Source organism: Oculina patagonica, chromosome 4 (genome assembly GCF_052425735.1).
Source record: "Oculina patagonica isolate OP01 chromosome 4, crgOcupat, whole genome shotgun sequence".
Taxonomy (NCBI): Eukaryota; Metazoa; Cnidaria; class Anthozoa; order Scleractinia; family Oculinidae; genus Oculina; species Oculina patagonica.
In genome coordinates, this window is record NC_135761.1 from 458,207 (window position 1) to 474,828 (window position 16,622).

General features: G+C 39.2%; 1 protein-coding gene and 1 pseudogene across 8 annotated transcripts in view; one reads left to right on the plus strand and one right to left on the minus strand.

Annotated features, from left to right (window-relative positions):
- The window catches only part of LOC144649004 (kinesin-like protein KIF15), a 43,767-nt gene extending 32,502 nt beyond the window's left edge, over positions 1-11,265 (plus strand). For 6 of the 7 annotated variants that reach the window (XM_078508459.1, XM_078508457.1, XM_078508458.1 and 3 more), the window contains 14 exons: positions 170-256; positions 364-426; positions 874-954; positions 1,182-1,265; positions 1,835-1,933; positions 5,151-5,198; positions 5,849-5,995; positions 7,296-7,480; positions 8,040-8,127; positions 8,522-8,559; positions 8,924-8,995; positions 9,198-9,291; positions 9,890-10,000; positions 10,241-11,265. In XM_078508459.1, the coding sequence (XP_078364585.1) occupies positions 170-256; positions 364-426; positions 874-954; positions 1,182-1,265; positions 1,835-1,933; positions 5,151-5,198; positions 5,849-5,995; positions 7,296-7,480; positions 8,040-8,127; positions 8,522-8,559; positions 8,924-8,995; positions 9,198-9,291; positions 9,890-10,000; positions 10,241-10,432 (1,389 nt within the window). In that variant the 3' untranslated portion in view covers positions 10,433-11,265. Of the gene's footprint in view, positions 1-169; positions 257-363; positions 427-873; positions 955-1,181; positions 1,266-1,834; positions 1,934-3,001; positions 4,236-5,150; positions 5,199-5,848; positions 5,996-7,295; positions 7,481-8,039; positions 8,128-8,521; positions 8,560-8,923; positions 8,996-9,197; positions 9,292-9,889; positions 10,001-10,240 lie in introns of those variants that run through there. The other variant, XM_078508462.1, reaches the window with a different exon arrangement.
- A 254-nt stretch (positions 11,266-11,519) lies between these two features.
- Positions 11,520-13,206, minus strand: LOC144649010 (microfibril-associated glycoprotein 4-like; annotated as a pseudogene). Its single transcript, XR_013569812.1, has 3 exons — positions 12,875-13,206; positions 12,181-12,562; positions 11,520-11,840 (listed from the first exon to the last, which is right to left on the minus strand). The product of XR_013569812.1 is annotated as a microfibril-associated glycoprotein 4-like (transcript).
- Between the last annotated feature and the right edge of the window lie 3,416 nt (positions 13,207-16,622).

Genomic DNA, 16,622 nt, shown 5'->3' on the forward strand with positions numbered 1-16,622 from the left:
TTTATCCCCTGGGTGCCAGAGGTTTTTCTTGCGGCCGCCGAAGAGTGTTACTCTTGGGTTAAACCCACCGCGCGAGAAAAATTCTCTGGTACCGAGAGTACCTTAATCAGTGTTGTATTAACTTCAGTTTGATCCCAGACAACTAAAATACGATTTTTCGTTTCCACAGGGTCAGAAAATACACTCATTGTCAGAAGAACTCGATGAAGCAAGGACTACCATCAGAACATTGAACAAACGAAACGAATCGGACATCGTAAGTAACTGTTTTCAAGCTGTGCTTATTACCTGTGTCTCAATGTTTGAAGTTATGTCAACTAGAATTGAACTAATTATTTTTTTTGTGTTTTTGTATAATTTCAGGATTGTGTAAACAATTTAATGGAGTCCGTGAAAGGTTTGAAAAAGAACCTTGGCGAGAAGGATGTGAGTCTTATTTTCTGTCATTAGCCCAAACGCTTGCAACCCCGATGTCTATACAGTCGTCCACCGGTCACCATACATTTCGTAGTGTACCGGTCTGGAGAATTTGGAGTTGTATTGCTCAAATTTTGGAAAATGTAACTTGAATGTGACAATAAGAATCAAATTCTAAGTTCATAATTGTTCTTTATCTCTCTGTAGCATTCACGTTTTTCGATGGCCAGGGCCAGTTGGTCTCGTTTGGGAAATTTTCTTTTTCGATACACCATTGTTTTGGGGTGTTTTTGATCTGAAGGATATTGCTTCTGTTGCAGAACGACCTAAAACATGTTTTTGAGTTGTGCAAAACCACTAGCCTACAGTTAACTGTTTGTGTTACTCGAGAGTCACGCGGTAATGAGCTGCAGAGTTTGAATATTACCCTTTGATATTACTTTTTTTTCTTTACAGAGCGAGTTGTCATTCCTCAGAAATCAACTGGAGGAAAGCAAACTTCAACAGCAGGAGTTGGCAGATAGTATTGAAGAAAAGGTGTGTACTCGCGCCTAGCTTCCTTTAACGGGAACCGCTTGATCAGTCAATTATCGAATTTCCGACTGACGTTTTATTTAGTGTTCAACATTTGATGTTTATAAATATATTAGACTTTTTTTGTACATCATACTTTTGTTTGGTGATTTTATTGTTGTGATGCGACAAGATGGTGTATTTCTCTGTGTTACTTAAGCTCTGCTGACTCGAATGTTGCTTTTCACCAGAAACGAACAATAGAGAAATTAAAAGACAAACTTGATCGAGAAACAGAGAAGTTCAACAAGGAAAGACTGGATCGCGAAACTGAAGTAAGTTTGGGCCCTGTGTACTTTGTATCAAACTGTACTAAAGCCGTAAGAGTAGGGTTGCAGTTCACAGTTCCTGGAATTTCTCCTCAGAATCGTGTGAAATAGCGCAAAGTAGTAAAGCAATTGTCTTTTAGGGGCGGTTTTCTTTTACATATTATCCAGAGTAAAACCAAACCAAAGTATCGTATTTTCTCGATTAAACGCCCCCGGCGTTTATTTCAAACTTGGCAAGATAGGGCCGGCGTTTATTTGAATTCAGGATTTTTTTCAAGCCCTATGTTTCTAAGAAATGATTTTTATTCATTATTTTTGACAGCTATATAATAAGACATTATTTTTAAAGCATATTCATCCTCTAATAATTGTCTAAGGGGTTGATTTTCAAATACAACTTGGAGACCCGGCGTTTATTCGGTGCCCGGCGTTTAATCGAGAAAATACGGTAACCGCATCTGGCCATAGCATTAACCAAAGCCAAGTTTATTTGTTCCTAATTGGTTAAAAACCAGCTGGTTGTTCTGGTTAGTACCCGCTTTAAGTTAAATTCTTTAATTTTCTTTCTTCTGTAGATGAGTCAATTACGAGATGATCTTCGTCGCACGACTGAGCAATACAGAGAAATGAACCAGGCTCTAGCTCAACAGCAGCAACAAATGACGTCATTACAGGTGAGTATTGACATACCAAACTGACCAATCACGGAATAAAATTCCATCACCTTTCAAACTAGCCTGGTTTGTAGAATTCCCTTGTTGAGGCTTGAAGGGGTTAAAAATTCCTCGATTACAATGCAGATCTCTTCGAATTAAAATTAGCTTAGATCCGCTGAGACAACTGAAAGAAAATACATCTTTGCCGTGTGTAAGGATATGATTAAGTGTTTGGAACGGGTGTAAACAATGTACACTTGTTGAGCTCGACTGGCAGCAAGATTTCGCTTACCACGGATTTACGTATAGCTTGTAAAGAGAGAGCTGGGGAAGATGCTAGAGGAATGTCATCCGCGCCAACATCAGAGTCAAACTCCATCAGTCCAAGGACTTTTTAAGAGTTTTGTGTGAAAGGGAGTGCTATTAAGCGCTGTTGTACCCTTTCTGTTTGTGTTTGTCACCATCTCTTAAAATAGAGTGCTTCTTAGCGATATTCACCCCCTCCCACTGAACTGCCCGTTAATATATTTACTGTTGTTCTATTGAACATTGATTCCGACAGGGGAGCGCTTTTCAGCGCTACTTTACCACCCCTGCTCGGTATCTTTTTACACTGAGTATTTGCCTTTATACAAATGTTTTAAAAGTTCATTTTATTCTTTGTATGTTGTGAACGTTTTTACTTTTTAACAAGTGTGGAGTGTTTTATTCTAAGAGTGTTACATCACACCTTATTTTGCGGCGAGTGCTTTTAGGCGCTATCTTAACGCCGCCAGTGGACAGCTCAACTCTCAGAGAGTGCTTTTAAGCGCTGATTGTACGGGAACACTTTTTATCGCCACAACTCGTGGCTTTTAACCTTTTTTTATTGTGACAGCTCCGAGTCAGTAGCTGATCGTCTTTACCGCAATTTTTACTGTTTTTAACTGGATTTTATCTCATCGTCGTGGCTGTCCACAGGCGAAGTGTTTTTTTAAAAACGTTTTTAAACTGTTCCCCTCTGCACTGCCTCTTTGAGTTGGGCCGTTTTTAACTTCCCTTAACCAGTATCTAAAATCTAATTCCCCTGTGTTCTTCCGGTTCAAGGCCATCAGCTGACAAAGATCCCGGATATACTCTAAACAAAACAACCTGCAATTCATACTGATGCGACGCACATCACGTGACTCCGCGCCCTTATGGAGTTCCCGGATATAAAGACACGTCACTGAGATGGTTTGCATGAGCCCTCAAGCATACACTGGACACTTGGCCAGCATTCTCTCTTCAACATTTTCTTCACCTCCCTTCTCTCAAGCTTTTCTATTTATAAACGTATTTATTATTGGGATTTTTTATTTGGTCACCGCCTGAGCTTTTTTATTTGTTTTTATTTTGACGCGTTTTTACTATTTGATTTTCATATCACTGGATGAAAAATAGACGGAATACTTGTCACTTTCTTTGCCTCTTAGCGTCAAAAACCTTTTCTCAGGCTCTCAAGTTTAGGTGAAAAGAGAACAAAAACCTCTGAAACCAGGGTAATCTAGGCATTTTTTTGACTTCAATATGTTACAAGTGTGTAATTTATCCCTGCTCCACCCCAGCAAGGCTGAGTTTGTAACCGAGTAGTTATCCCAACGTTCTGCGAAATAGCTTTAGTGACGTCTTTCATAGTTCAGTATACATTCGCGATAAAACGTGGGCTGAAGTCTAAATATTATACGAAGAAACGGAAGGTATTTTTATACAATATTTAATATATTGATCCAAGGTAACTTGTACATATTTATAAGTAAGAATATTTTACTAAAACCGTGACAGCGGTGCGTACTTGTTGTTAAGTGGTTTTATATTTGGCCTGTTGTACATACGAGCTTTGGAAATCCTAATTTAAGTACAAATGTGAACACTGTTTGTGCGTGACCTGACTGTGTCACGATCGGCTGATATTTATAAGCTTTTTAGCTGTGCGTGACATACATCCCAAAGGTTCTTTTCTATATATACATTTAACGTTTTAGAATGCAGAGTAAAAACTGTCAATGGTAACATTTTACACCAAGGAGTTTTTAGACGTTTTACAAGAGCGACATATAACATAAAACTAACAAGACGTGAAATAGTCATGTGACTGTGGCAATGACATTAGTACACAATTGTTAAATCTTCACAAAAGCGACGTACATATTTGTTATCTGACAGGTTTATCGCGTTAAGCCAAACACCCCCGCCCAACGCCTGATGCACCATGTTAAATATTCGTAGTAGTGTGTTGTTAAGATAGGCCCAGTCATACTTGTATGTACATAATAAATGCGGGGAATCACATTACAAACCATGCTGTTTTGTTGTCGTTTTATTCTGTTTAATTCAAGAGATTACCACTTTCCCTTCCACACCCCGTTATCTCTCTTTACAAAGTCTAAGCCTTTTTGAGTTTTAGCGCGGGAGATGCGGCACACACGCGCGCACTGGGTTCGTCTTTCTTCCAGCTTGTAAAGTTTCCCGTCTGACCCCACCCTCTCCCTGTCGGTGAACTCCATGCAAAACAAGATACACACCTCCAATGAAGCCATGGCTTCCATTTCCGTTGTTGTTCTCGTCCCCAAAAGGATAGGTAGGAAGACAAAATTAACTGGTCTCTTTTCGCGCGGCCGGATTTCAGTCACTTTGAGTTGTCACGCACCTTTCTTCCAACAAAGAAACCTTGCGTGACAATGCTAATAACAGGAGCCGAGGAAGTGACTTCCTTATGACTTTTTAAGCGAGAGGAGAAAGAGAAAAACAAATCATCCATTTTTTTCTCTTGCGTGTTCGCTCGTTTAGATCATCCGGGGCAGGAAAGAGTTCGTAGTTCATAAAGACAGGTTTAATTTAGATGGGGAAAACAGTTCTTTTGAGGTATCGATATATTTTAGAGTTATAAGCCCGCCTAGCCCTTATTTACTTTTTCGTACTTTTATGTCTTGTATCTATTTTTTGTGAACTTGAAAAAAGCCCACCCCCTCCTCTGCAATGAGTTACCATCAAAAAGGTCTTAAAAAGAAATAAACCCCTTAGGTTTATAAGTACTTATAACGATGCACTAAACCAGTCGAAGTTAAATTTTCCTGAACCTTTCCTCCAGTAGGAACAAACATTTTGTGGACTAAAGAGTAAAGCTAAATTTGTGACACCGAAAACACTAAAATTCATGATTGCAAGAATGTTTTACGTTACCTCAAGTCATACAATTCTTGATTTTTGAACGCAGTCTGACCTGAAGGACAAGACGTCTGCAGTGATGTGCCTTGAAAACAAGGTAAGGTCCGCAAGGCGTGCATACGTTTACTTCAATCATCTTTGTAAAAGGGATGCTTATGCGGGACAAGTTCTATCATAAACTGGATAATATAACTGAAAGTGACGCTAATGATGTCATTAATATACCGTCAAACTCGTGTGGCAAGTGCAAAGAGAAAAGAAGCTTCGTTCTGTGTGGCAAGTTTGTGTCTGCACTAAAGTGCTTCCTTGTTAGTGAACGAAACTTTGGAAACGATAATTTATGAGTTCAATAATTCGGTTTTCTTTCAGTAACACACTGTTCCACTATCACAAAATAACTTTGTAACGATTATTTTTTATATGTTTTTTTGTTGATTTTCTTCATGCTCATCAGCCAATTGAAAACCAGTTAATTCTGTAGGGGGCCAAAGCAACAACAACAACAATTCCCATGAGGTGTTTTGGTTTTTTTTAGCTGAGAAGTTTGGAAAACCAACAGGAAATATGTCTAAAACTTTGTAAAAACGAAACTTAAAACTTGAGCTTGTGCCAACAGAACGAAACACTAAAACGTAACATTATTCATTTCCCTTGGTTTTTGTTTGACACCCTCATTATCTCATCATCTCAATGACATGCTTCAAAGATTCGAAGAGCTCATGTTTTGGGAAATGGTTTTATTTACAGCTCAGAGAAATAGAAGAATCCAAGGCCGAGCTGGAGTCTCGGTACGAGAGTCGTATCCACCAGTTCCAGCATCTGAACGAATCACTCGACGCTACAGAGATGATAGAATCACATGAAGCAGAACTTGACAAATTGCGGTCTACTCAGGTAACAATAAAATTACAGTTGAACCCCTATTAAGCGGCCACCCTCGGGGAAATGGCAACTGGCCGCTTAATAGAGGTTGGCCGCTTAATAGGGGCTTGTCAGAAATTAGCATAATGTCTCTTTAAAAGGTTACATTATTTCAATACAAAATAAGGTGAAAAGGAATAACGGAATCACAGGAAGACGACAATAAACCTGTGTTTGAATTATTTTATCGGCCGTCACGGTCTGAGCTTGTTGGAAATTAATTTAAATATCGTTTATTACATTCTTATTGGCCGCTAAATAGAGGTAAAAACAATAGAAGAACGCTCATCGGGACGGCAGAAAGGTGGCCGCGGCCGCTTAATAGGGGTGGCCGCTTAAAAGGGGTTATGTTTACAGTATTATACTGACAATATTTTCGGGACTTTAGTAACTGGCCGCTTAATAGGGGTTGGCCGCTTAATGGGTGGCCGCTTAATAGGGGTTCGACTGTAGAAACATCTATGTTTTTACCGATACAAAGGTAGACTGCGCATAGATTCCTTTTTCTCTCCAGCAGATCCTGAAAAAATAGCGTAAAACACTGACGGCAAAAAAGGCCGTCAGCTTCGTAAATCTGCGATTGCAGCCTCCTGTGAGGTTCTGGTGACAAATTGTAGACTGCAGACTGATCCTTATGGCAGCAGCGACCAAAAATAATAATATCAAAAATATTTTTAAACAAACATAAGGGCGGGTCCCATAATTTCATGACGACGTGAATTAGCAACATCATGAGTAGCGGGAAGAGAAACCTGGGTGCAGGCTGTGTTCATTTATACAGTCATTCAAATAATACTTAGTCATTGAGGGTTTTTTTTTCAGTTTATACTACAAGCGAAACTGATCATAAACAATTGAGCGCCAAAATTAGAAAGAATATGTATTGGTCATTCTCGTCCTCAGAGCCACTTGTCCTTCTTGGCAGGCTGAGCCTGGGGCACGAGAAACAAGTAGCCCTGGGGACACGTGATTTGATTGGCAAGATTTTTAACAAAGAGAATTTAAATCTAGCCAATCAACTGTTTTAAAATCCCCTTCAACAAAGGGATTTTACTACGGCTGATTTGATTTGCTAAATTCAAATTTCCTTTGTTGAAGATCTAGCCAATCAAATCATGTGTCTCAAAAGCCACTTGTTCCTCGTGCACCAGGCTCAGCCGGCTAAGAGGGAGAAGCGGCTCAGTGGGGACGAGAATGATGTATTGGTGTGCTTGGTGATCTTCTTAAGCCTTTGATTGGCCAAAAAGATTTGATTGACAGTTGTTGACTATAGGTTACCATGAGTAAAGTGATTGACAACTTGGAGGCTCACCGTCAAGAGAAAAACGAAGAAATGGAGTTATTACGATGCCAGGTGGACGAGATGGATGAACTGAGAAGAAATAATGACTTGATGGAAACTCACTGTAAAACACTCAATTATCAACTGGAGGCCGAACGTAACGAGGCCAGAGAAAGGTACGGTAAATAGAATGAGACAGAATTGCATGCTTACATCGAAAACGTAAAAAAATATTACAGAGTATAAGTACACGCTTCCTAATGTTAGCTCTAGTCTACTCTTATAGTGTTAAGCAAGGGTCCACTACCTGGGTGCTACATCTTTCTTTATGAAAAGTGTTTTTGTGTTGGTAAAAATACGTTAAGAAACTAAAATCACTGATGGAAACAGTAAGTCGAACTTGTATGCTATATCAGAGTTTCAACAACCAGCGAAAAGTCAGGGATTTTAATTTATTCTTTGGTTTTGCCATAAAGTTTTATTTTGGCTCGCTTTTAAAGTGCTACTATGATCAAATTTCCACCCCTTGTTTTTCTTTTAGGAAATACAAATTAATCGATTGACTTTAGTGGTAAAGTTAGTTTCTGTGTAGCCATTGTTTCTGTGTTGGGTAAGCCTTTCGAAATAAGCTTCATTCAATCGCTGTAATGGTCAGTTAGTGTCAGAATGTTTCCTCGGGCTCGTGATGGTTGGAAAGTTAATAGCGGTGTCTCCCTCCCTTGTTATTTTTTTCAGGGAAGAGAAGTTCAAAACAGAAGCGGAGAGGATAAGGAAAGAATTAGAAAGTGCGGAAGAAGAAAAAAGAATTGCTACAGAAATGAAGGTCAGTTGATACTGCTTACAGCGGGAAGATTAGGTTAAGGTTAGAGATAACATTAGGAACTGTATCACTCTTATTCTTTTAGCTTTAATAACGCTGAAACATCTGCCTCAGGCAGAATGTCTGAGTGGTCCTGCACTCTCGGTTGTTACGTTCAAAGTGCTGCTAAGCAATTCAAATTCACCCCGATGAGTTCATGCCTAAACCAATGTAACTGTATTCCAGAATACATGGTGCGTTTTTTTATTAGAAGAAACCACAACAAAAAATCTCTTCGAATGCTTCTGTGAGGATATTCATGAGTACCGAAAAAGGCACTATTGTCAGAGTTACAAGTTATGCCTACCACTGTTCAATTCCTTTTAACAAGCTAACTGGCCCACTGTTTCGTCAACAGGCCCATTTTTTGTTGGAGAAACAAGCCGTCGAGACAGAGTAAGTAGTAAATAACCTAACTGCTGAAAGTTTTTTATCCCTGTCACTGTAGGTTCACAGCAGTTAGGTTTTATTTTTCACTCTAACAGTGCTTTAAATCCGCTCCCAATCTTGTGTCTAGCGGTCGCCTCCCATTAGCCTTCAAGCAGGATCGCGTTTGAATTAAGCGGTTAAACCGCGACTCGTTCACTCGCCACTCGTACATATATTCCCAAACTTGAGCCTGGATTCATACCTGCAGCTTAGGGCGGTAGAGAGCGGCTAAAGGTGGCCGTATTTGAAGGTGGCTGCTAAGGTATGTCCGGTTGCCTGACTTTCTTTGATGTGTTTGTCAAGAGTTAATCATCTTCTTTGCTTGTAACAGGCTGGCTGCAGCTAAGCTGAATATGGAGACAGCCATAGAAGACGCTGAATACATGGCAGAAGAACTTGAAAGGTAACATCTCTATAATATAATGGCTTATTACGCTTTCGCTTTGTTCAACTGAAAGCAGGAAAAAGTGCATGCTGGATTGGAAAAACAAACACTATCAACAAGACCATACCAAGTCTAATGTTGTGACGGTTTCGTTTGGTTGATAGATAGTGTTGTGTGACGGTTCGTGAGGTTGATAGTATTGTGTGACGTTTCGTTTCAGGACAAGACAAATGGAAAAGCAAGGATTTGAAGAAAAAGAAGAATTGAAATCTAAACTTGAATCCACTTTGGAGGAGAAATTTAAATTGGAGAAGGTAACCGTAAAGAAATATTTTTGAAGGACTTTTCCGGAACCCATAATTTTTCAACCTGACATGTTTTCATTCTTCCAGGCAATTTGTGTGTTATTCAGGGACGCTGCTCGAATAGTTCATTCTTGAACAACATTGACGTTTCTATTTGTTACAATTAAACTTGTGTGTGAAATTCCTCTGTCTTACTTCACCTACCTGCCACGTTTTCGATTATATTTTCAAACTTCTAAAACATGTTTTTTTCTTTTTGTCTTCCTGTACCTTGGTTGTTAGTAGAACGACAATTTTACACTCGCCGCTTCGACAGGCTCACTTTGGTTGCTGGCCACATTCCTCGCGGCAAAAAAATTGTTTCATTCAGGGTGTTCTCCGCCTTCAGAGAGCAAATTGGAATAACCTTTAAGGACCTGCTTAATAACCTGCTTTTAGGAGGATTCTCCCATATAGCCCGCCCAAACTGTACAGTCTAAATACCCCACTCGCATGGAGCAGAAGTCCTTTTAAGTCATGTTATAAGTGTAGAAATAAGGCTTCGGATTCCCATGTGTGGTCCATCACGTGAGTTTGTTTTTTGACTCGTTCATGTGTTTATTCGCAGGCCATGCAAAAAACCGAAGAGGAGATTGCTCGATTGAAAGGTCACCAGAACTTTCAGCAGAAACTACAACATCTGTTGGCGATAAAAAAGGAAAATAACGCCCTGAAAGAAGTAAGAACTTTAATTCACTCGTTAACTTTAATCAATTCGATAACTCCAACCTGCAATCGAAAGAGGTTCGCGTTATTAAGGGAGGGGAGTGGGGGGGGGGGGGGTGAGTTAGGATGAAATTAGTAAGAAAATCACCTGTAGGAGAATCTAGAAATGTTTGGGTTGGCGGGAAGATCAAAAGTTATCGAGAAAAAGCTTTAATTCTCAATGATAACAGTTTGTCTCTGTTTTGTAATTCAGCAAGTCAGAGGACTCAACAAGGAAATGCAGAAATGCATCTGCAAAGCAAAGAAAGCGCCGCTGGCCAACAAAAACGGAGGCGCCGAGAGTAAGAAAGAAGGAAGACCAAAGGGCGGCTCTGATGAGGGAAGTACTGGGGCTGACTTAAGAAACACAGAGAAAGAAAATGTGTTAACTACCGCCACTTTATAGCCTTAATGCAACTACTCCACAAAATGAACTTTTTAACACCGGCAAATGTCGAATGAAGAGACGTACTTTGAGAAAGAAATGCTTTTTAACTTGTTTATCTAATACCAATAATAAGAGTTTGGAAGTCGCAGACTATTTAGAGAACATAATTCTGGACAAAAATGCCAAAGTTCTCAATGCCAGTCTTAACTATTTCCCAGGGTATTTTCTCTCTCCATTTCTTCTCGCCTTACAGGAGAAGAGTGAAGGAAGACCCTGGGTACGAGGTTGAAGTAAGTCGCGATTTCCAATGACAAAAGGCTATCGCCCAAGATGTATAAGCTTTTTTATACTGACATAGCTGTTAAAATACCTCCGTATTAGATACAGTTCTGAAACTTGGAAAAGGTAATATTCAGTTAAGTAGGGCCATTAGTTTTTTTATCAAACTAACAGGTCGCGTTATTGTGTCTTGAGTAAGTAAATATTTTAAGGTTTTAAACGAAAACTGGCTGGAGTATCAAAGGCTTCGACTGCCAAAGATTAACTTCTTTTGTAGAGACCATCATTTTGATTAATTATTGTGCTCATTATGAAAATTCGCGCAAATGTGTGGTGTGTGAGCGAATCACGTGAAGAAGCTGGCCTGTAGCTCTCCCCAGTCTTTTGTGTTATCACGCTCAAATCCTACGGAAAGAGCACTGTAACTTAAAATAAATATAAATTTTTAGAAGAGTTTTCGTTAGTAAGCTGTGCTTACAATTGCCTTGTAAGACAAATAGAGTGAGAAAGTAAGCTTTACTTGAGTTACTAAAATAAATCAGTAAGCACTGATGCTTGAGTGTTCACTCGAAGTTGAGTTCAAATTTATTTCGATTATTTCACGTTTTCTGGAGTGACGTTTCTCAATCGACGTGGAAGGGGGAGGGAGCAGAGTTGAACAGTGAACTCGTATCTCCGGCGTTATCAGCAATTTTCTAAACATAATGACTTTGTAGAGACGCCCAAAAGTTGTAGAAGGAAGCAACACAACAAAGGTTTCGTTGAAATTGCCTTTTTATTTTCCCCCGTTACTTAATTTTTGTTTGACAGCAATATTCTTAAAAAACCTTACTTATAGTTCACTGATCGTGTTATCTTGAAAGAAAAACAGCTACTAATGCGCCTTAAAACTTTTCTGGTCTGATCTTCATTTCCGCTCTCTTAACTGAGTAGTAATATCCTTTCCAGTGCTTCCAATGAACACCGTCAGCGTTTCCGGAATGTTGCCCATGATGATACAGACCGTTCAGGTTGGCATGACGACAGCTGTTATACCACCAGCCCCCTTTAGCTTCCAAAGCACAGTTGCCGCTGCTCCTGTCATTGTCCTGATCTTTGGTTGTAAAGGCGAAACCGCGATGATAGGCCAGAGAATCACCCGCAGTTCCTGAAACAGAATAAATAGCTACCTGTAAAACTGTAAACCCTCATGTAATGAAACAAGCACTTTATCCATTAAAAAGCAAGGAAAAAAATCAAACAGTGCCCCCACGCCCATCGAAAAAAATATTGAATTCAAGCCCCCTCTAGCCATATTCCTGCCTTTCCTACTGTTGCGAAAGAAATACTTCTTTTTCTTTCAAAGTTCTGACTGTAGGTATGTAATCGCGTTTCACCAAAGCGCACTTTCTATGTTAAAACTATACTGTGGCGAACGAAGATAATTGACCTCACTCCTTGGCACAGGGAACCCGAGCGCAATATATAATATTACAGAAAATACTCACCAGAGTAAGCTCCAAGACTCAGCTGGTACTTAGTCCTCTCACTTGTAACAGCAAAGTAATCGTACTCAGCGTAAGCTGTCTTTCTAGTTGTGTCTTCAAGATCAACACGAAGCTTGTATCGCTCGCTGTTGGTCAGACGGTTTATCTTGTCCAGTCCCAGCCAAAACTCGCCATTCAGGTTACCGAAGCCATTCTTATAGTCGGTCCAGCCGCGGTAGAAATTAACGGAGCCGTCCAGTCTCTTCTGGAACACTGTCCACCCCCCCACCGGCTGTTGTCTGGTCACAGAACACATCAAAGGCACCTAAACCATCAGGGTCGATCGTATAAACACCGCTGATTCTTTTACCAGATTTGTACAGCTCGGCACAGTTCTTAGAAACTGTAAAAAAATAAAAGAAACATGCATACCCTAAAAATTGAAAAACGAAAAAAACAAACGAATACCGTAGGACAATTAATTAGGGATCACGAGAGAAGAAAAACTTGTCTGTCAATCATTCTGTCAATCAATCAATCAAACAAACAATCAATCAAACACAAAGCGCTCTGATGGGTTGTTCTATTTCAGTCTGTCTTCGTGGCTGCGCTGCCTTGAGGTCAAAGTATTTTTTTTCTTCCGGAAAAAGAATTTTCGGTGATCAGCAGTTTCCATTGTGTCAGAACGGAAATTCTAAAAAAAAAATATTCTCACCTTTAACTGTAAGGTTGTTCCCTTTTATTTCTTCCACAGCCTTCTGAAGCTCAGCGAGTTGCTTTTTCATTTCCAACAGCAAGGTTTTAATCTCTTTGTTGGGTCCGGCGCTAAAACTGTTGTAATTGTACACATTGTGACAATTACTTGCAGTACTGACCGGTGCTGGAGTCCCCTTGGTGTTGTTCGCGTCGACAGCTGGGCTCAGAGCAGTCAACACCAACAACGAAATACAACTTGAGATGAGAGAGAAAAACATCATGAGCGTTTTGAACAGTGTCTTGTCAGCAACTTGGCTTAAACACAGTGTTCCGATCTTGTTCAAGCTGTAACTTTATGTGGTATTTTTGTTGACATGATTCATTTTCAAGATTATTCACGTTGTTAAAGGAGACACGTCACCAAAAGCGCATCCAATTTTTTTCAAGTTTGTCGTTCTTAATCCGTCGTTAGTTTTCTAAGCTAGAAAATACTAAAATACATTTGCAAAACCTAACAACGCAAAAAAAAATTAGTTTTACTCGATCTTTACCGAAAATAGGCGCACAATCACGGTATCATTCTTGTTTGAAAACTAGCGACAAACAAACAAATAAGTTCAGTTCTAAGATGCTTTAATTGATTTCTTAATCTTTTTCCCGGTACTTTGTATATCGAATACATTACCCACTGGCTGGATTTTCTAAGGATTATTTCGAAAATATTTCTTTTGACGGCTAGCAATGCAATTTCCGCGCTCTCTTGAAGGCGACGTTAATATTTCTCACGGCTTCGTCCCGCTTTTAACTCGGTCTAAGACGGTGGAAGGCCGTCTCGAGTGCACTACGCTATTTCAGTACTGATCTTTAAAAAAGTTAAACAAAGCAAATATATGGGGAGTGAAAATCCGTAAATGTGACCGGTTCTTATGTTGTTTTCGATTCGCTAAAAAAAACATAAGCGCGCGTGTTGCCTCGCAAAGTTTTCGCTCAGGTATCGCTGATTGAGTCGAGGTATTTTTTTTAAAAAATTGCAGTTTCAGTACATCGTAATTTTGTCTCCGGCACGAATGTAGTGAATTTGGTGACCATGTTTAGGATAAACATTTCGAAAAAGGAAACGTTAATAAAGAAAAAAAATTTCGAGCTCTTGTGTGCACAATCGTTAGTGTAAACTTACTTAAAGGATTTATCGTCATTTTGAATTGTTTCTGAGACAAAGTCTGGTAACCTTTTCCTGCCGATAATGGTCATGCCGCTTTTCTCTTGCTTACTTGTTTATCGGCTTCAGTATAACTTGAGTTTGCAAGATTTTCTTTGGAGTTGTCGAACGGGCTATATTTGACAATTTGCATGATGGTTTATCACTGCTCAGTTGAGGAAGAAACTGTCTTATCAGTGACCGAGCGAGATGGTAAAAGGCAACAAGAACAGAAAGTAAGAATGCATGGCGTGTTCGCAAGGTGTTCCACCGGCTTCGTTCATTTGCCTCGTTGCTAAATGTTAAGAATGACTCAGCTTTTCAACTCCGCTATGTCAACATTTTTCTACAAACCATTCTTTCATTCCATACGTGCGGGTCTCACTTCTAGAACTAATTACTGTAAACTAACCAAGGCAAAAAACTGTACAGGAATTCAGATAAAAACGTCACGTACTTATCTTTATAAAGGGTGAAATTCAACAATTTTTCTGTTTCAGCGTACAGCCGATCGCATCGATCGAGTGCTGTTTGCGGCTGTAGTCGATCCATTTACAACTCAATGGTTCTTCTGTACCGAAACAGATTTTTTACGGATTCTTATTTTTCCGCAGAAGAATTAAGTCTCTCTAATTTCGAAATTCTGCTATCCACCCGATTATTTTTAGGAGTAGCCCTTTGCATTACTTTAACTTAGAGTTTGTAAAAATGAACCTTCTTATACTAGCTTACTCGCTACTTTTTCGCGTCTTCAATGTTTACATTATTTGTCTACATTTTAATCATTAGTTTCAATCATGTCGTATGAATTACAATAAACTATATTTTAAAATGTTTTAAGCGTTCAAGACCCAGTGTAATACATAAAGTATTAGTAAAGAACAATCGGTGGGTGCTTTCCGGATTTGATCAATGGGTTAAAAAAAGTTCTCGTCACTCGTTCTCGTCTGTGTTTCGCTATATGTAAATATTTAGCAAAACTATTGAAGCTTGAAAACGTAAACCCCCATCTTTAATTTGTTTTGACTGAAAGAATTGACATACTTTAATTTATTTATATGTCATTGTTTTAAGGCCATGTTCCCTAACTTCGTTTGGAGACCCTTGAATAACTGGCTTAAAAATTACTGAAAATTTATAGGCAAATGATATTTGTCGAGCCGTTCCGCTTTATTCCGTCCATGCATTATATATCACTTGTCAGTAAACAAAGAAATAAATGGAAAAGTTTTAATCTGCGAAGAAAGTACACAGTCTACACAATGGCCTAAAGAAGAACAATAGAATGATTTTATCTTATCCGTGAAACAGGTTCTAGAGTATATACCCGATAACATGGCGAATTTCAGCCCGTTTCAGCCTGTATAGCTGAGCTGCGATTTCAGCCAGGGCTCCGAAACAAACCCTCCTAAAAGCGGAGCTCGCAAATTACTTATTCTTTACTGGAGTTTTACAATATAAATGTTTTCATTTTAGTGAATAAGCGGTAAATATATAGATAAACTTAAATCACTCAAAATTTAACCGAATATCTTCGGCATAACAAAATGTGCTCAAGTCATCATCTCAATAAGAAGCTTAAGCAGTGACGACGGCGACGACCAGGACAACGCTTTGTGGAAAATGAATTTTTATTTTACTCGAGAATGTCGCGATTATCCCGGCGGATGTATTCATGCAGTAATACTGTATCTATTTGTTTAGAAACTAGCTCCAGCTGAATATGTAAAGACAGCGTTCAAGCCCAAAGAGGAAGTAAAGACGAAAATTTAGCCGTCGTCGTTCACATTCTCCAAAATACGCAGAATTTCATAATTTCACGTTGTTGTGTCGCAGAAAAACGGCCAAGAAATGTACCAAGATTTAAAACACACATGCAGAGTTATCGAAGGTAAATGAGTAAGAAAATGACCTGAAGGGGCATCAAGAAAGGTTCGGGTTAGCGGAGGTTCGGAAGTCATCGGGTTTCTAATGGTACATTTATTGTGCTTGAACAAGCTTTAAATCTTGATGATGGCAAGTTCCGAGAGTAAGAAAGAGAAAGAGGGAAGACCAAAGGGTTGTTCTGATCAGGGGAGTACTGGGGCTGACTCAAGAGACACGCAGAAAGAAAATGTGTTTAAGACCGCCACCTCATAACCTTAATGCAACTGCTCCTCAAAATGAACTTTAACACAAATGTCGAATGCAGCAGGCGTACTTTGAGAAATTAATGATCTATCTGATAGCAATAATAAGAGTTTAGTAGTCGCAGACTATTTACAGAAAAAAAATTCTGGACAAAGTTTGCAGAATACGCAATTGAGTCTTAACTATTTAGGTATCGTAACAGCTATCGCTCAAGATGTAAGCTTTTTTAAAACATTTTCCTTCATATCAACTTCGCTACAGTTCTGAAACTTGGAAAAGTTATTTAGTTGCGTGGCGCCAATTTTTTTCATCAAACTTACAGGTCGCGGTGTTGTGTCTTAAGTAAGTAATCTCTATATTTTAGGTTTTCAAAAGGTAAACTTTGATTAGGCTGGATTATCAAAGGCTTCGACTGCCAAAGATTTAATTCTTTAGTAGG